The sequence below is a fragment of the Myxocyprinus asiaticus genome, chromosome 5 (assembly GCF_019703515.2).
Source record: "Myxocyprinus asiaticus isolate MX2 ecotype Aquarium Trade chromosome 5, UBuf_Myxa_2, whole genome shotgun sequence".
Taxonomy (NCBI): Eukaryota; Metazoa; Chordata; class Actinopteri; order Cypriniformes; family Catostomidae; genus Myxocyprinus; species Myxocyprinus asiaticus.
Window position 1 is genome coordinate 30,105,683 of NC_059348.1, and position 21,215 is coordinate 30,126,897.

At 37.8% G+C, this 21,215-nt stretch overlaps 1 protein-coding gene across 1 annotated transcript in view; it reads left to right on the forward strand.

Moving 5' to 3' along the window:
- cdh7a (cadherin 7a) overlaps window positions 1-21,215 on the forward strand; it is a 93,520-nt gene that overhangs the window by 28,663 nt on the left and 43,642 nt on the right. Inside the window, exons 3-8 of the mRNA XM_051697027.1 lie at window positions 935-1,229; window positions 4,784-4,903; window positions 6,460-6,627; window positions 10,947-11,134; window positions 17,005-17,258; window positions 18,794-18,930. Coding sequence (XP_051552987.1) covers window positions 935-1,229; window positions 4,784-4,903; window positions 6,460-6,627; window positions 10,947-11,134; window positions 17,005-17,258; window positions 18,794-18,930 — 1,162 coding nt within the window. The remainder of the gene's footprint in view (window positions 1-934; window positions 1,230-4,783; window positions 4,904-6,459; window positions 6,628-10,946; window positions 11,135-17,004; window positions 17,259-18,793; window positions 18,931-21,215) is intronic.

Below are 21,215 nucleotides of genomic sequence, written 5' to 3' on the forward strand. Positions count from 1 at the left end.
AGAAAAGTTCATGTTGTTTTCCACAGCAAAGTTTATATAATTGTTAGGCTTTACCCAAAGCAACTGTGGACTTATAAAGTTGACTAAACATTCAGGGCAAAATGCTTGAAATGAAAACACTGTGAGATCACTCCATCTCCAGCACCACTGTTGTTCAAGTCCTTAAGTTTTTTTGTCTCCAGAAAAGTAACACTGCAACAGGACCTAATGGTATATTGTGTATAACAAGGCACTAGACTCTTTTTTTTTTCTTCTTCTTCTTCTTCTTCTTCTTCTTTTTGTAATTTAGGCTCTTTTTAAATTGAAATATACTTAAGATGTTATGCAATGCCAAAAGTGATTAAATTAACAGAAAATTGTAACTGAAAGTGAAATTGTTGAAGTGCTCATTTTTAAAGTTATTTACACGTAATGTCACTCAAAAATATATTGCAATATCATACGTTTTTGAATATACAGTAGAGACAAATGTTCCCCTATTACAATTGCTCCATATGTAAATTCTTTCACTATAGCCCCCTGGAGGCATTTTACCCTTGGCTGGGTTTTGATTTTTTAATCAAAACAGGCTTCTTTTACCATTTCTTTTTACTCAAATTATAATATAAATATCATAAAATATTTAGCAAATAGATTTTTATCTATCCATGTGTTCTGAGATAATGTGAAGAAGAATAACTTGAGAGTTTTGACATATTTATTCATTCGGTTCTCTTTTGTCGACATGAATATTTTTGTGCACTGATCGCTCTCAAATCTGCTGGAGATGGTTTATACCCATTTATTATTTAAACCACAGCAGAAGTACATTCTCATGAGTTATCAAAATTACTGGATTTATTCATTACTATTCTAACTAGACAACAAACACAATTACAAGGACAACAGATATTAATACCTGTTTTCTCCTTTCTTCTGATCTGTCCCCCTATAGCTTCACTCTGACGTGGACAAAGGTGAGGGGAAAGTCAAATATGTGCTCAACGGTGAGGGGGCAACCTCCATTTTCACCATCGATGAGAACACAGGTGACATACATGCCACTAAGCGCCTGGATCGGGAGGAGCAGGCCTACTACACGCTTCGAGCTCAGGCCAGAGACCGTGCCACCAACCTGCCAGTTGAACCCGAGTCAGAATTTGTGATCAAAGTGCAGGATATTAATGACAATGAGCCCAAGTTTCTGGATGGACCATACCATGCCCAAGTTGCAGAAATGTCTCCTGTTGGTTAGTGCCACAGATTTGTCATACAAAGCCAGTCACAGTGAAGGATATATTGACATGTCATGCTTCACAATAATTATGAGTTGCAGTCACTGCTGAAAAAGTGCAGTCTGCACTAGTAAAAAACAAAAATGTTTATTTAGATGTTACCACAAAAAAAGTAATTTTTAGGTTACCTTTTAACAATGATAAGGTGGTTTGCCGGTCTTAGCTGGTTAAGCTTGTATCCCAGCCTGGCTAAGATGGTATTAACTGGTTGGTTTTTTAACCTGTTGATGCTCATTGACACCACCCATGGGTTTGACTTTACTTTGCTTAAATGAGTTCACATTTACTATATAGTCTAGTCAAAAAAGAGTTAATAATGTTGACAAATTATACAAATATATAATTTGTCAACATTATGAACAATTTTGAACAGCACACTATATAGTAAATGTGAACTCATTTAAGCAAAGTAAAGTCAAACCCATGGGTGGGGTCAATGAGCATCAACAGTACCCAGGGTGTCACATTTTTGTTATTGGGGCTTACATGAGAAAACTTATGTGATATTCACAATGAATGTCCCCAGTACAAGGCAGTTGTTTGTCTGTCTGACCATGCAGAGCATAGTACCTGAAAATCACACAAGCATTGACATGCTTTTTTTTTTAATATATATATATATAAGAGAAATTAACATGCTGGCTGCTAGTGTCTGTCCAACACCATGAACAAAGCCATTAGCCTCTGTGAATGCAAGCAACCCTTGTCCTCAATGACTGCTTTATAGATCCATTTAAATTCATTAGCATTCAAGCGGTGATGAATGGATTTGATTAATGAGAAAATGATTAATTTAATTTGGTAATTAAGAAACAGGAGATTGTTTGCAAGTGTGGGAACCACAACCTAACCCAGACACATCAGACATCAGTATGGGCATGAGCACAAATTCATAACACATGCCTATATACTCTATATTTATATATTTTATATTTATATATTATATTATATATTTATATTTATGCATTTGGCAAACACTTTTATCCAAAGCGACTTACAGTGCCCTTATTACAGGGACAATCCCCCTGGAGCAACCTGGAGTTAAGTGCCTTGCTCAAGGACACAATGGTGGTGGCTGTGGGGATTGAACCAACAACCTTTGGTTGTACCAGTTCAGTGCTTTAGTCCACTACGCCACCACCACTACTCTCACCCAGTCACTTTCACACATGTGATGTGTGTTTAATGGCTTCACAACAGCACTGACCAGATATGTGGGTCTTTTAAGGGATAGGTAACTCAAAAGTGAAAATTCTGTCATCATTTACTCATCTTCATTTTGTTGCAATCCCATATGACTTTCTTTCTTTTGTCACTTTCATTGTATGGAAAAAAAAAAAGATGCAATGAAAGTGAATAGTAACTAAGGCTAACATTCTGCCTAATTTCCTTTTGTGTTCCATGAAATAAAGTAAGTCATATGGGCTCGGAACAACATGAGGGTGAGAAGGAAAAATATTAGAGGATTTTCACTTTTAAATTCACTTTCAAATTTCACATTTAACTGTCTATAAATGCTCAAGCCTGTTGAATCTGTGAAAGCCTACAATGATTTTGCAGTGGTACAAGGTCATTTATTGTATGAGAAGCCAAATCACATCACACCATCTGATAAAGAATAGCACTCATTTGGCTTTGGTCCCTGCAGTACGGTGTTGCCTTGGTAATAAATTTTTTGTGGGTGCCTCCAGATGTTTAGGTTACCAGTATGACAACATCTGGGCCTGTCCCCAAAGATTTTCTTTTTTACGAGCAAATGCACTTAAAGATAATCTGCGATATCTGAGGAGCACCGCAGTCTGGACTAGCCCATAAATTGCATTTAAATGAATGCCTGGAACTTTCCATTAGCCATTTTACAGTTTAAATAAATCTGGGAGATATCAGTGAGCCAGTAAAGCAGCATTAAACTTGCCTTTGTGGTGCCGTGTTTCATTTCTACAGGATAAATGGTGAAGTACAGAATCTTTGGTTGATTGCACATGTCCAATTTCTGTTATTGTGCAAGAAACCTTGACTTTAGAGAGAAAGGCAGACATGAAGCCTCATGTCTTCATTTACATTACATTTATGCACTTAGCAGATGATTTTATTCAAAGCATTCAGGGTTCAAACAGTGTATTCAAGATCAGGTTGTGTGTTCCATGAGAATCAAACCCTTTACCTTGGTGTTGCAAGGGCCATGCTCTGCCAGTTAAGTGACCAGAGCACTTATTTACTGGAGGAATATTCTGAGAAAAATATTGTATTATTATTATTTATTTATTTATTTATTTATTTATTTATTTTGTCTGGTTAAAATATCTTAACATCCTTAAAACAAGATAAATTTACTTGACAAGAAAAATGGCATACAATATTAAGACTTGTTTCCATAGAATATATCTTGAATTCAGTATTTTCATACTCCATTGGAAAATATTTTTTTTTCTTATTTAAAGAATAAATCTTACAAAACTTAGTGAGCTTTATCCCTAAAACAATAAATAACTATTTATACAAAAACTGAAGTCTTACTACCTAAGTAAACTTATCTTGTTTTAAGGGTGTTTCGTTTATATATATATATACAGTATATATATATATATATATATATATATATATATATATATATATATATATATATATATATATATATATATATATATATACAGTACTGTGCAAAAGTTTTAGGCACTTGGGGAAAATGTTGCATAGTGAGGATGTCTCCAAAAATAATGCCATAAATAGTTTTCATTTATCAATTAACGTCATACAAATTCCAGTAAACATAAAAAAGCTAAATCAATATTCGGTGTGACCACCTTTGCTTTCAAAACAGCACCAATTCTCCTAGGTACACTTGGACACAGTTTTTCTTGGTTGTTGGCAGATAGGATGTTCCAAGCTTCTTGGAGAATTTGCCACAGCTCTTCTATCTATTTCGGCTGTCTCAATTGCTTCTGTCTCTTCATGTAATCCCAGATTCACTCAATATTCAGTGGGGAGCTCTGTGGGGACCATGCCATCTGTTGCAGGGCTCCCTGTTCTTCTATTCTGTTCTATTCTATTTGCAAAAGAAATGTTTGGAAGCCTAAAATTTATATTTTCTATTGACACACTAAAGCTGAAAATATAAATAACCATCTTAAGACAAATGTTTTTGTTAAGCATCTTATGTGCCTAAGACTTTTGCACAGTACTGTATATATATATGTAAAACAAGACACATTTACTGATTAAGAATTATTTTGGAATTTTGAGGAGTACATAATTCTGCACAAATGAACAAAAAGTGAAGTTTGACTTTTCCATGTTTTGCTGAAACAGAACAATGGACACCAGTCTTGCTTGCATGCATCCTAATGTTTCTTTATTGCAATAATATCTCCTGATTACTTGAGTTTGTCCTTAGTTATCTGATAAGCTGCATCACTTTTCAGTGCAGCAATCCAGTGAGCTTTACTGATTATGATTGTAGTGTATTTCTGGTACCATTTTGACTGGACTGGGTGGTTAATTTGTTTCAGGCACATCTGTGGTTGAGGTTAAGGCGACTGACGCAGATGACCCCACATATGGAAACAGTGCCAGAGTCATCTACAGCATCCTTGAGGGACAACCCTATTTCTCAGTGGAACCAAAGACAGGTATTCACAAGTTAGAAATATGTTTATCTCTTTGCAGTGCTGTCAATACAATTATTAGTCACTTTGGTGTACATTGTTGAGATGTAAATCTTATCTACCATGACAATTTTGAGTCAACTCACTAAAGTAGAACCTATTCTGTTTAACTTGCACATCAAGTTCTTTAAGTAAACAGTTTACAGTGTCTAGTTGCATTTCAGTCAGATATTGTTTGATTTGATCTTATATGGAAATAATGTGAAAGATCAAAAAAGTGCGCTTTCCATTTTGTAGACTTGACTGACACTTCTTTGCATGGCTTTGATGTGATAGCTGCAAAATCTTATAATGGAAAGATAGAAACAGCGAGAGACCAATGTTTTGATTGACTCACTTAAATATGGAAAAAGCTGATGGGACTTGTGATGAAGTTACTGCCACACATTACCAGCTGATTACAAGGAATGAAATCCTTAATGTAATCAGCACTCTAGCTGTAACTGAGGTCATTTCCACATATGGACTCAATCAACGAGGTAAATTACAAACCTTGATTAAACTTTTTCTCCTTTTTCTTTTGAAGCATATGGTTAATTTTAGCAATGGTCTACGACACCACAACATGTGGAGGAAAAGATGCCAGATATAGCAAATAGCAGCATATATTGATTGAGATTTATCGCAGCTGTCTGCGCACAAAAACGGAAAGATGAGGTATTTAATTGCTCTTGGGTGTGCTAGGCAAGGATAATTCCAGAACTAACAAGGGTTTGGAGCCTAAATTGATTTAAAGTCCAACACTGGCACTAGTAAATTTGATTCATCAATGAGAGATCCATTATGAAATGGCCTAAGAAATTTGGAAAAGGTCATTGCTGAAGAACGATTATAAAATGGAAATCCTGTTTTAATTGATGCACTCTCCATCTCCTCAAAATATAGAAAGGACAGTGATCCATTTTGCAATCTAGCTGCATTTTCACAGCTGTTAATGGCAAAGATATTATCACATGCATCAACAACCCTCCTCCCAATGGTACACCTTAAATTATTAAGTTTTAATTTCGTTTTATTTCTATTTTATTTTTGCCTTGTCTTTTCATTTTCATTTAGTTTCCTTTCGCTTTCACTCCATGATTATTTGTTTCTTTAGTTTTTATTTTAGTTTTTGTTTTAATATTTTAGGGCTGCCAAAATTAATCCGTTAACTGATATAATTTAAACATTAAACTTCCCAGGGTTGTTAATTGTTATTGTATCTAGTGGCATTTTCATGTTTAATGAAGGTGGGTTGTAAAGGCTTCATATTGTATAAAATACTGTGCATCAAACATGGAAGCTGAAATACATTTTCGGTCATTTTTATTGTATTTTAGTTAATTTTGGGGTCATGGAAATGGATTTTAGTTTATTTTCAGTTATTCCAATTATGTTAGTTTTAATTTTTATTTCAGTTAATGAAAATGTTTTCATTCAGTTTTCAGGGCATTTTCGTTGACAGTAATAACACTGTTTCGAATAACTTAATAACTGAACAATACAAAGTTCAGTAAAACAGATCATACTTCTCTGTGCAGGCATTGTGAGGACAGCTCTGCCCAACATGGATCGAGAAGCACGGGACCAGTATCTGCTGGTGATCCAGGCCAAAGACATGGTGGGCCAGATGGGAGGGCTCTCAGGAACCACAACAGTTACAGTCACACTGACGGACGTTAACGACAACCCGCCCCGCTTCACACGAAGTATGTTTCTGCAATCAGCTATAACATAAATGTGATCCATCATTAACAGAAAGTTCACCCAATAATAAAGAAAAAAAATCCTGCTGCCTTCATGTACTTGCCCTCATATTCTTCCAAACCTAGGACTTTCTTGCTTCGTGGAACACAAAAATTTTTTGGAGGAAGGTTAGTCTTTCATAATCACCTTTTTTTGCCTTAAAATGAAAGTGAATGGTGACTAAGCGTAACATTCTGCTCTTGTATTCAATGAAGGAAAGAAAGTCATAAGGGTTTGAAACAAAATGAGGGTAAGTAAATAATGATTACATTTTCAGTTTTGGATGAACTGTCCCCTTTTAATTTAGTGCATGCTGTCTCTCCATTTAATTTGCTTGTGAATAATTAGAGATCCTTAATGACTTAAAGGTTGGTGTTGTATTATAGAGATCAAGCGGTTGCACTTTATTTTACAGTATGTGTATTTTCAGTATACTTACAGTGTACTTACTCAAGAAAGTACTGAGTAATATTAGGTAACTACATGTAATTAATATGGGTTAGGTTAGGGTTAGGGCCATGCATTTAAAGTCTAGGCCTTCAGTGTGATTCATGCCATTAAGAAAAGTTTCACAATGAATAAGACACCCTTTGCCTTTGGGCATCATATATTATGTCGCAGCTAACTAGTAATACCAATTGACATTTTAAAAACACGTTCACGCACGAAAGCCAGAACTTGAAATGACACTTAATGCTCAAGCAAGCCTAATTTTAACTGCAGCATGACTGTTTATGAAATGAACGTCTCCTGAACAGACATTCAAAAATCATAATTTTTCATATGAATCTACCAAGGAGGTCTATAATACCTGGAAAAATCTATCTAAAAATATTTGCGATTTAAATGTTGTTTGCAATAAATTTCGTTTCGTCAGGGTACACGGTTATGCTGCGTTCCATTCATGTTGGATGAGGGATATTCCTACTTGATATCTCCGACCATAAATGCATTCCATTCCCTGATATTTGGAACTGCAATGCTCCCGTTAGCTTAGCAGGGGTTTGACTCTCATTAGAGATGTCTCCTAGCAACCCAACTGATAAACAATGCTGCAGCGCTAGCATTTGTGCTTCAGGTGTATGATTATCAAAAGAGATTATAATGTTTTATACACCTGTTTCTGCAGGCATTTATTAAATAAGCTTTAATATAATGTAATGTGGAAATGAACTCATTTATCGATATTACATAATAAAGTGAATGTTTATCACTTACTTTGTACATCTCCCTGAGTGTTGACATGTTTGTGTGACATCATGCCCCTGCATCTTGGCGAAATCGGAGTTGAGAATTTCTGCATGAGCCTACAAGTTGTAATTCTGACTTCAAGATGCACTCCATTGCACTTTTCCTAGTAGGAAGTTGTAAAATCTGACTTTCCGAGTTGAATGGAATGCAGCACTACTTTTCAAAACTTGATCTGACACTGAATGCTCAAGCAGCCTAATTTACACTTAGAAAACTCCTGATGTTGCTATAACAATGCAAAAAGCACTTATCAATTTACTTGAAGTGAAAATCAGTCCTCCTTTCCTGTTTAATAAATTAAGCAATCACACGGTCATGCAGAACATCTCGTGTTTTTAAATCCATAAGGATCTCTTTCTCAGTGGTGATGTGGTAGTGACAGCCAATTCGTCAGCAAGATCTCGCGCACTTTGCTTTCAAATGACATACATCACTTAAATTGTGATCGTGTCACTCAAGGCCAGCTAGAAGGCCTCGACCGGGACATATCCTAAAGATCACACCCACAAAGAACAAATAAATCAATCTGATTGGCTGATGAATCTGACAATCTGACATTAGATGTGCATTTACTTGCACTGTTGAGGGATTCTGTGGAAATTCTGAAGGCCTGAGGGGGTGGAGCTCAGACTCACATGCTGCTTTGGGCATGCGATTTGTGAAACAGCTGTCACGCTTCACTTGTAAGTGTAATGTCAGCTGGCAATGACAGGCAGACGAAGATGATGATGATGTCAAGGACCCAAGTGCAGTTTATTCATAAACGTGAAAACCAAAAACCGTGAACAGAAACATAAACATGAACTAGACTGGACTAGACTTGACTTGACATGGCTTAACTTGACTTGACAACCAACCAACGATACATTAACAATACCTGACCAAGGACTATGGTAAACATGAGGGTATAAATACATGGACAAGGGTAACAAGACAACCAATGAACAGACAGAACCATAAACAAGATAACAAGTCTAATAAACTAAAACCAATGAAAAGACAAGACTGATAATGAGTAACTCAAACAATGAACCAATGAAAACAAGACACATGAATATGGAGGGAAACAGGATATCACATGACCAGGAAACACATGACTATAAAACAGAAAATCACATGACATGAAACACATGACTATAGAACAGGAAATCACATGACATGAAACACAAAACATGAACAAAAACACATTAAACATGACATACCCCCCCCCCAACCCCACTAGGGGCGGCTCAAAACATAAACACAAATTTCTGTGATGGAGCTGGGGGGGGGGGGGGGGGGCTGTGGTGACTTGATGTGGCTACATGGCATGATGTGGTAACATGGTACAGCAGGATCCTAACTTGGCCATGGCAGGTGTGGATGCTGACTCATTGGCCGTGGCAGGCATGAGTGCTGGCTCGTAGAGCGGAGGCAGGCCTGGACCATGGAGCGGAAGCAGGCCTGGACCGTGGAGCAGAGGCAGGCCTAAACCATGGAGCAGAGGCTTGCTTGTGACATGGCATGGAGCAGGCTGAGGCGCGGCTGTGACATGGCATGGAGCAGACTCAGGCGTGGCTGTGACATGGCATGGAGCAGACTCAGGTGTGGCTGTGACATGGCATGGAGCTGACTCTGGCATGGCTGTGACATGGCATGGAGCAGGCCGAGGTGTAGCTGTGACATGGCATGGAGCAGACTCAAGATCTGGGGTAGAAGGTGGTGTAAGCTCTGCGACCATGACGTGGGACCCTGGCTCGGTGGCCATGACGTGGGACCCTGGCACGGCAGCCATGATGTGGGACCCTGGCTCGGCAGCCAAGACGTGGGACTCTGGCTCGGCGACCATGACGTGGCTCTCTGGCTCGGTGACCATGACGTGGCACTCTGGCTCGGTGACCATGACATGGCACTCTGGCTCAGCGACCATGACATGGCACTCTGGCTCGGCAGCCATGATGTGGGACTCTGGATCGGTGGCCGTGACGTGGGACTCTGGCTTGGCCATGACGTGGGACTCTGGCTTCGCGTCCATGACGTAGAACTCTGGTTCGGCGGCATTGACGTGGAACTCTGGCTTGGTGGCCATGACGTGGCACTCTGGCTCGTTATCCGCCTCCCCCACAGTGAAAGTTGAACCACTTATCCGCAGGGCAAGGTCGATATATTGAGCCAGATTGAAGGTACTCCAACTGCCAGGCATCCAGGAGTGCACCGGCTTATTCAAGCCTGCACGAAAGAAGTGTTTGAGGGCAATCTCATTGAAGCCTACCTCGTCTACCAGGATGCAGAAGTCCTCCACGTAATCTTCTATAGATCGCTTTCCTTGACGTAGACGTATAATTATATCCACTGGGTTCATTTTGATGGTCAGGTATTCTGTAACGTCGGCTGGCAATGATAAATTCTGACTTCTGGATAAACTTTTTGTTTTTCTCTATTTGTTTGTAGATTAATTAAGAGTGGAAAGAGATTAAAAATACATAGGCAAAAAGGTGATTGAGAATGAAAGGATGAAATATATTTATTTATTTCGCATGTTAGGCCAGCAGAGAAGGCTTTGCTGGCCCTGACAATTTGCCACTTGTACCTAGTAATTACTGTAGTTGTTGTAATTATACTGTATGTAAATGTTGAACACTACTGTAAAATAAAGTGCTACCGATCAAGCACTCACTGTAGATGCTGTGTAATTATCAGCTAGATCGTCTACTGAACCGAAATGTAAAATCTTATTTTATTAAAAAAAAAAAAATTGTTTTTTTAATCATCATCACAGTCATTTCCATACCTATTTTTAGCAGTGTGATACCATCACCACCATCATTATGTGTTTGGGAAAGTGTAAAATGAGTGTGCAGAGCTTAGAGTATCCTTGTGTTAGCTATATCTGTAGAGTGGCTTACCTGCCACAGAGCAGAGATATACATTATTAGCTCAGACCAGCCTTAACAGCTGGGTGATAAGAAAGGAAAAAAGAGAAATAGCATCATCAATAACCTCTGTGTGTGTGTGTGTGTGTGTGTGTGTGTTTGCTCGGCCTCTTTTACAGAATCCTATCAGTTTGCTGTGCCTGAATCCCTGCCTATGGCTTCAGTGGTGGCCAAGATAAAAGCCTTGGATTCTGACATCGGACCAAATGCTGAGATGGACTACAGAATTATAGAGGGTGACGGCCTTGGGTTGTTCAGGGTCGCACCAGACAAAGATACCCAGGAAGGAGTCATAACTCTGCAGAAGGTAGGCCAGGGACAGCTCAAATCTGATAGGTACTTTCAGCCCCATCGCTATGACAGCATATACACTACCGGTCAAAAGTTTTTAAACACTTGACGGAAATGTTTCTCATGATCTTAATTTTTTTTTTATCTGAAGGCATATGCTTAAATGTTTGAAATTAGTTTTGTAGACAAAAATATAATTGTGCCACCATATTAATTTATTTCATTATAAAACTAAAATTTAATTAAAAAAAAAAGTTTTTGAAATTGATGACTTGGACCAAATAATAAAGAAAAGCAGCCAATAAGTGCCCAACATAGATGGGAACTTCTTCAATACAGTTTAAAAAGTATCCCAGGGTGATACTTCAAGAAGTTGGTTGAGAAAATGTCAAGAGTACATGTCTGCAAATTCTAGGCAAAGGGTGACTACTTTGAAGATGGTAAAATATAACACAGTTTTGATTTATTTTAGATTTTGTTTAGTCACAACATAATTCCCATAGTTCCATTTATGTTATTCCATAGTTTTAATGACTTTACTATTATTCTAATATGTAAAAAAAAAAAAAAAAAAAAAAAATTATAATAAAGAATGAGGTGTTTCAAAACTTTGGACCGGTAGTGTAGATGCAAGCTGTGCCCAGTGCAAACAATTCCATAATCCAAACACTAAGTGTAAAAATAAAGGCTGATGTAAAGTGGGGTCCAAAAGTCCACAATGAAAATCTGGGGTTCAGTACCTAATTAAAACCTAGAAACGACCAGAAGGTTTTAGGATTTTGAGAAAACAAAAACAAAAAACAAACAAACAATGAGCTAAACTAAAGATGAAATATTTAGGATTCTGCACTATTTGTAGGTCACAAAATCAAATGATCAAACTTTTGACAGTGACCATTTTAACTGTACAAAATGGTCAGATTTCCTTGCTTCCACTGAAACATTCTTAAATCATGATGGGACAACATCATGGGATGGGATCATCAGGTTTTGCACAGATTTGTGGAGTCCATGCCAACCAAGTGTTAATTCATCTTTTCACTCAAAGTGTTATGCTGATAATATAAGTTGTAATTTAAAATGCAAAAAATAAGCATTTTCATTATAGTCTCAGACTGTTGTACTCCTCTGTTTGTACAAGAGATGCCCTCAGTATGTACAGCCCTCCTTTTACTGTCACACTTTTAGCTCTTTGCAGTAATAATGTGTCATTTGGGTTACTGGATACTATATATTTTTGTGCCAGTGTAGGCTGCACAAAAAGAATGTGATTGATGTAAAAAGCATGTATCTTCAGACACTGTCACAGGTTAATCTGAGGCTACACGTACATAAGATGCTGAACAACAACTGGGATCAGTTCCAAAATAAGACCCCTTTGAATTTCTGACAAAATCGATTTGCTCATTTGCCTTCTACTGAATATGCACTAAAGAAGCCAGCGGTAACATGCCTTAATTGTTAGCATCCTGTTACTCTCACACCCATAATAATGAAGTGCCTCTAGCTGCTGGTCATGACCCATATCAAGAACTCCATACCACCCACACTGGACCCCTGACTTTTCACTCACAGGCAAAACCATCCACTGTGAATATCAATTTCAGCATTTTCATTATGTCATTTTTTTCAATGTTAAAATAGTGTCTCCTATCCCATCTAATTATGCAGAGAAAACTATAAATAAACTGATTTCCCCAGGTGTGTAAACACTGTAGCTCTGTGGCACTATAAAAACATTGCTCTGTTTGATTGAACATCTCCATTTGGTGTCACTTGATCCCAGAATTTACACACTTCACCTTTAAACTATGCATCACATTGCAGCTTGGCAGAGGTGGGTAGAGTAGCCAAAAACTATACTCAAGTAAACGTACAATTACTTTAAAAAAAGAATTACTCAAGTAGAAGTAAAAGTGTTAACATAATTACTTGAATAAGAAAGTAACCAATTAAAATAGTAATCAAGTAGTGAATAACTTGTTACTTTCACAAATGACATAATGGATGTTAACTCCCTACATTCCATTACATAATACACATTTAACCTATTACAGAATCATTATTATTATTATTATTATTAATGGAAATTCTGTCATCATTCACCATCATGTTGTTTCAAACCCATATGACTTTCTTTCTTCCATGCAACACAGTAAGGAGATTTTAGACAGAATGTTGTGTCACAATGAGTCACTATCTACTTTCAGTGAATGTGTTTTTATAGATATAAATATATATATATATATATATATATATATATATATATATATATATATATATATATATATATATATTTTGAAAGTGAATGGTGACTGAGACTGTCAGCTCCTATCATTCTGTCTAACATCTTTTGGGTTCCACAGAATACAGAAGGTCACATGGGTTTGGAACAACATGAGGGTAGGGAAATGATGACAGAATATTAAATTATGGCTGAGCTATCACTTTAAAGGGCTAGTTCACCCAAAAATGAAAATTCTCTCATCATTTACTCACACTCATGCCATCCCAGATGTGTATGACTTCCTTTCTTCTGCAGAACACAAATTAAGATTTTTAGAAGAATATTTCAGCTCTGTAGGTCAGTACAATGCAAGTGAATGGGTGCCAACATTTTTATTCTCCAAAAAGCAAATGCAGGCACCATAAAAGTAATCCATACGACTGCAGTGGTTAAATCCATATCTTCAGAAGCGATATGATAGATGTGGGTGAGAAATAGATCAATATTTAAGTCATTTTTTGCTAGAAGTTCTTCTCCCAGCTCAGCAGGGGGCGATCTGCAGAGAAGAATGTGAATCACCAAAAACACAAGAAGAAGAATGTGAAAGTGATCTGTTTCTCTGTTTCTCTTCCACACCTATCATATCGCTTCTGAAGATATGGATTTAACCACTGGAGACTTATGGATTACCTTTATGCTGACTTATGTGATTTTTTTTTTTTTTTTAGCTTTAAAATGTTGGCACCCATTCACTTGCATTGTATAGAGCAAAAGAGCTGAGAAATTCTTCTAAAAATCTTCATTTGTGTTCTACAGAAGAAAGGACATCATACACATCTGGGATAATTTAAGGGCTCTTGTCAGATCTGGATGAATTTGTCAATAAGAAGAGAGGTTTGGAAACCTTTCTATTAATTATTACGGTGAAAACGTGAACAATATCCCACAGGGAAATATAAACCAAAGCAAGATCATGTTTTATTAATGCCTACTTTTGCTACTTCATAGCTTTTAGTTGTTAGTTCAGTGTAGTTACAGTTTTCAGCGTCGAAAGAATTTAGATCATTAGTTCTGTACAGCAGTACCGCCGCTCCCTAAACGCAGAGTACGCAGCCTGCATAGGGCACCACGTGCAGAAATGCTGTCTGTTCGCGCTCCAGTTGTCAATAAAGTGATCGGCAGAGCAAAAGGCATTTACACTTAACGTGGATTTTTACATGGATTCATACAGTTAATCAGCCTGAAGTAGCTGCGATAGTTTCCAGTACACCTGCGAGGGTGCGGGTTAAATGCATAAATACTGCTTAAGACATGCGGGATGCGGGACAAAGCGCACTGATATATTGCTGCAGATTTAAAAATGTACACTTAAAAACTGATATCACAAGAGCCCATGTTTACAGAATCACCCTGACAATGACCATCACCATGTCACAGAAAAGCCCACGTTATCATTACAGCCAAAACTTACCTCAGCGTGCTGCCTTAAGTTGGAGCTGCAATTTTAATCTTGAAATATCCACTTGTCTTGGTGTTAAATGAAAGCATTGTTTGACGAAACTATTCTTTTTTCACTGTGTGGAGTGAAGAAAGTGTTTCACTTTGTGTGAAGAGCATGATGCTGCAGCAGTGATGGACTCGGCTTGAGTGACAGTCTGTGTCAGCGTACGCAGCTGTGTGAACTTCCGCTGTCGTAAAAGTCCCATTCAATAATCTCTCAATAAATTACAAATGAATTAAAATTAAACCCAGTAATGTAATGACAGGAATGCCGCCCATTATAATGAAGTAAAAGTAAAACATTTCATTAGAAATTTACTTGAGTGAGAGTAAAAAGTACCCACTTCTAAACCTTCTCTAAAAGTAAATTTATTCCAGAAAATGACTCAAGTAAATATAACGGAGTAAATGTAGCGCGTTACTACCCACCTCTGCAGCTTGCTCCTAGACTTCCTGAAAAAGAACTCAGGCAGTCAGGATCTGTGTCTAGACCTCCTAAACTGTCACCCTGACTACCAGTGCCCCAAAGGGATGTGTCCTCAGCCCTCTATTGTTCATGGTGTTGACTCTGAACTTGGTTGCCAGGCATCCCTGCAACCATATCATCAAGTTTACAGATGACACCACAGTGTTAAGGCTCATCAACAACAATGTTGAGATAGCATACAGAGAGGAGATGAGAGACCTAGAAAAATGGTGTGGAGTCAAGAACCATCTCTTAATGTCAACAAGGCAAAAGAGATAATTGTTGACTTCAGGAAATCAACAGTGTTTGGAAACTGCTCTTCCTCAGACTGAAAGCCCCTGCAGTGAAGACTGCTCAGCATGTGACTTCCCCCAAGCAGTGTATAAAGAAAGTCAATAACAGCATGAAGGATAGTGCTTTGGCCTTAAGCTTTTTTTGCCCCTCTTCCTTTTGGGAGAAGGCTTAGGAACATACACTTCTAAACCACTGGACTTGAGAACAGTCCCTTCCCACAGGCTATCATGCAACTCAACCCACTTTACGCCCCCCACCAAAACTTCCAACCAGTGAGCCTTTCATGTGCAGCTGTTTTAACTTTAGTGCAATATTCAGTGTTATTTCCATGACAACATATCATTTCAACTCTCAAAGTGTTTTATTAGGTATTTAGTCTTACACTGTATTGTAATTTGTGACATGATACTGAATTGTTTTATGTCAAAAGGATAGTTCACCCTGAAAATTCTGCCATCATTTACTCACCCTCAAGTTGTTCCAAATCCCAAATGACTTGCTTTCTTCCGTGGAACACAAAAAAAGAGATATTAAGCAGAACATTTGCCTCAGTCACCGTACGCTTACATTATATGGAAAAGAGATGCAATGAAAGTGAATGATGACTGAGGCTAATATTCTGCCTGACATCTTCTTTTGTGTTTCCTTGGAATAAAGAAACTCATACAGGTTTGAAACAACATGGGGGTGATTAAATGATGACAGAATTTTCTTTTTTGAGTGAGCTATCAATAAATGAAATCAATAAACTTCCTGTCTAAGCATTTATGCTAATAAAATCACTGTAATGCACATTGTGGCTTATCCAATCATAATTTAGAGTCTGAACTCTCAGTTTTACAAACAGTGTTAAATATTTGATCTGCGGTTTCCAGGGAAACTACATAATGTTTCTTCCCCTAATATGTAGGATAGAATTTACAATAAATCAACTTCGACTTCTCATTTTACAGCCATAGCTAAATGTACATTTATGCTGGATCTGGCTTGGTTGCACCCTCAGGGAAGTTATGTATTGTCAGTGATATGAAGTAGGCACGGAAGGTTGTTTTCAATGCACTGCAAATTACAGCAGACAGGAGTGATAAATTACTATATGAGAAAGACATTTTCGGCATCATGTATCTCTGTCTTAAAATCAATGTGCTGCTTTAACACTGTTCTATTCTTTCTTGTCAATCAATAGCAATATTTAAATGAAATATGAGAGCTAAGAGAAGAGGATCAAGGGTTCTTGGGAGCATTAAATGTGTACAAACATCACATGGCTAGATTTCAAGTGTGAACTTTGTTTTGACTTGTCTGGCTGCCTACCAGAAACCATGCCCTTGTTTATTAATTCAAAACCAGCTGTTCAACACTTTTTGTCCTGTCTTCCCTTTTGTGCTCTTTACCTCAGAATCTCGACTTTGAGACTAAGTCAAGCTACACTCTGAAAATTGAGGCATCCAACAGGAACATAGACCCACAGTTCTTATCTCAAGGACCGTTCAGTGACACGGCGATGGTGAGGCTGACTGTGGAGAATGTAGATGAGCCTCCCATTTTCTCCTCTTCCCTCAGTAAAATGGTGGTCTCTGAAGCTGCTAAAGTGGGAACCATCATAGGAACTGTCTCTGCTCTGGACCCTGACTCCACCAACAGTCCCATTAGGTAAGGCATTGCCAGGTGGAATGGCTCTACACACTGTATTACTCCATAGTTACAATGTTTTTATGAAGGCAAGATTAAATCACAATCTTGACAGCAAATAATTTTCTTAATCAGTATTTAATATAATATAATATAATATAATATAATATAATATAATTTAATATAATGTTGACGAATGTTGCCTAACTAAACCTCCCACTGCACTGCAAACAGTGCAATGCGCTGTCCAAGTGCTGCAACTGCGGTGTCTTTCGGGCTGTGCAACCAAACCTGCTACTGCACATCAATGTTTCCAATAAGTCAAAACAACAGCATAAATATGGCACTTACCTGCTCAGATTACGTTTTTGGATATCCGTTTTTCCCTTTATTTTGTTATTTATTTGTCCATTTGCTCTGATAAGATGTCCTGTAACCATGTGTACACCAGTGCCTCGAACCACATTCATCTGCGCAGAGGAGCAGAGCCGAAGCACAACCAAAACAATGTGCTTCCTTAAGACGCATGCAGTTTTAGTTTTTAATCACTAGAGTGCCAAAAGTTACATGGTGCAGCTTTAATAAAATAAGCTAGATGTGTCTCTTTACATATATTTTTGTGATATCGCAGATTTTAGCCCGCAAAAGACAATTTTTTTTTGTGTGTGTAAACGAGCTAGCTGAGGTGACCTGCATTTAGTCAGCAGTAGCGCTGTCAGTCTATCTGTCTGTCAGTATTTTCATTCATCTGCACTAACATAAAACATTGTTTAGTATGTTTTTTAAGTGATTTGAATTATGGGGACACTAGAAATGCCCTCATAAACCACATTTATAGCATAATACCCTTGTAATTACCTGTTTGTAACCTAAATAAATTTCCTCGTAAACCACCCAAACCTGTGTTACTGTGTACTTTAATGTATATTCTCTATAAAAAGGTCTTATTATATTAGATAGTAAGATGGATGCTTATCTCTGTAATTTTAAGGATATTTTTTTTATTTTTTTTTATCTTAAGGATTTATCTTGTTTTATGGATAAATTAATCTTGTTTTATGCATGTTTCTGGTATTGTTAATATATTTTTAGTGGAAAACAAGACAAAAATACTAATTAAGAAAATTATTTTATATGTTGATTAGGAAAACTACAAAAAAAATTTCATTGAAGCCTAAATCTTAATTGCCTCATTTACAAATTTCACATCTTTTTTTATTGCTTTCACCTTTTATGAAGTAGTTTGATTATGGTGTGTTACACTAAGATATACACATGCAAGTCATGAGTGCCATTATGATTGCATTTTATTATTTCCTTAGCTTATGCAGGAGTGGATGTAAATGTTGGCCACAAATGAGTTGTGGGCTCAGGTGTTATTTTGCTAAAAGAGAAATGTTCATAATTAACTTGTTCTATGCCTTAGGGCCTCTAGAAAATGATTGCTGATGGGGATTCCCTCTTAGACCTATGGCTTTAGGACATATCCATAAGACTCATTAAAAGTGAATGCTTGAAATTCACAATTGTTCTGATTTTTTCACACCTTTCCACAGGTATTCAATAGACAGAAACACTGACTTGGAGCGATTTTTCAACATAGAGGCAGCAACAGGGGTCATCAGCACAGCTAAACCATTAGACAGAGAAGCCAATGCCATACACAACATCACCATCCTGGCTATTGAAAGCTGTGAGTGAACTCCCAATCAAGTCATTTATAAAATGATGGAAATATTTTATACTGTTTCTGTTATCTGAAGATCTGAAAGTCTTTTTGAAATCCAAGTAGGTTACACTGACAATAATTGTCTTTCTTGGCTGAAACAAAAAATGAGATGCAAAATATGGTATATGATAGAGGTTTGGTTTTTATTTACGTAAGACTCCATGTAAGTGCTCATTTTTTGCATCGAACAAGGTCTGTTCGTTACAGAAACTGCCACATCTTGATTTGTCCTTCATGATTGAGCCTTTCAGACAGTCTTTTTATTGAAAGACAGTCAACTAATTTTTACGTTCATTTTGTATTGTGAAGATTTGAGCTGCTGCATTTCACTCTTTGCAATCCAAAATTCTACTAGGACGAAATGCAAATCAAAATGCAAGCCTTCCCAGTAATTTCCCAATGAATATAATTATCCCGATGCTAGCAGACTTTGCCTGGGCTTACAGTTAGCACTGCTGTGAAGTGATCAATATTTTTCAAACCATTTTCTATGAGCATGTGTTGTGCTGCTCCCTCCTGAAACTCTGATCAAACACGCGATCACAGAGCTACAGCTGGACAGCTGATATAGCGTAAGTGTTCAATCTGTGCAAGTGCTCTGGCCAGGCTTCGAACAGATGCTGGGCCATGGAGGTGACTGCTGTCCACTGTCACCTCCACAATTCGTGTAGTTTGATCGAGTCTTGTCCTGATTGTAGCCGATGGCGAGAATGGCGGCTTCCTCTTCACCTACCAAAGTTTTGCTTCTGATTTTCACCATGACCTTCATTTTGCACAGACAGCCATAACCATATTGACTTGAGTGATGAAAGGGAATAATATCCATCAGAGGTTACATTTTTAATCCATATCCATAAATGTGGACACACTTAACCAAAGTTTGCAGTTTCCCCTCCAAAGAAAATCAGTCATTGTCAGTGGCACTCATGGTCTCTCAAATGGGCCTTGGCAGAGAACATTGAAATGTCCTCTTCTATTTATTCATAAGAATGAGGTTTGCTGGAACCCAAAAAGTCTATTCAAAGTCATTTGTCTTCAAGCAATGTTAGGTAAGGTCTTAATGGCTCAGAAAATCATAAGGGAGGAAATCTCAATTTTGGAAAATGGATACTTTAGATTCTGAAGGCAGCAATATTCGAAAGGGGCATTCAGGATAAAGTTGGCTCTGTGTGCCATAATCTCTTTTTCTGGTCAATAATTTACAACCTAATATATTTGTGACTGCACTTAACATGGCGAATTATGAGTCTATGCCCAGAGGCATCACTTGTGTGTGACATTATAGTCACTGTCCGTGTCATCGACTCTGAGGTAACTTATCACCCATTTTATTGTTTAGAGCATTGTAAAGCCAGTTATGATACAAATCCAGTGATGGCAGCCTGCCTGGGTTCTTTTCAGATCCCGCATCCTCTAATAAGTCAAATTAATAGATGAATAAGCTCAAACCGAGCACTGGCTGCAACACAGCATGTTTCCTGCAGGTGAGTATAGCACAGTGGCAGATGGGCTCTATATGGAGTTTTATAAACTAGGTTCAGGAGGAGCAAGGTCATTTAATCCGACCAATCACATCACCAGATTAAGCATATATAAACAGCCGTTTACCTCTACATGGCGTCGAGTCTTCCGGCATTCGGCTCCGGCCATTCCCCACGAACAGACTCATGCAAGTGACTCTGCAAAGCATTCGCCTTTATCCGAACAGCTCTTCCATCCAAACTATGTCATTATTCAACAGAAGCTGACACAGCAGCTCATTTGTTTTTTGCAGTATTGACAGCTACCACATTAAGTGTTATATTTTTACTATGTCTTTCTTTCTATGCTCCATTATGCACTGTATACATGCTAAACAGCTCTCTACGACTGCTCATACGCTCTCTTATCTAAACTTTCCACCCGGAGCAGTCCATCGTGTAAGCCTGCCTCTGTGAACGGGCGCTTTTCCAGCTTCATGCCACTCGAGTTCTATTACAGCTTCATTTGAACGTGTGGGAAACAAAGATTAACTATTTAATTCAATCATCATTCCAATGTTCCCCAGTGTTTCAATCTGGTTCTCCCACACAGGTGATTCCTGTCAGCCTCATTACCTTACCGCGCAGCTCGTTTAGGGCGTGATCCATTCAGCGATTCTGTTCGTCATCTTCTAACATGAATATCATGATGTTCTCCCTTCAAAGTGCCATTCAGAGTGCGATTTATTCCATTCGGAAAACAGGGGCAATCATGCAACAGCGAACTCC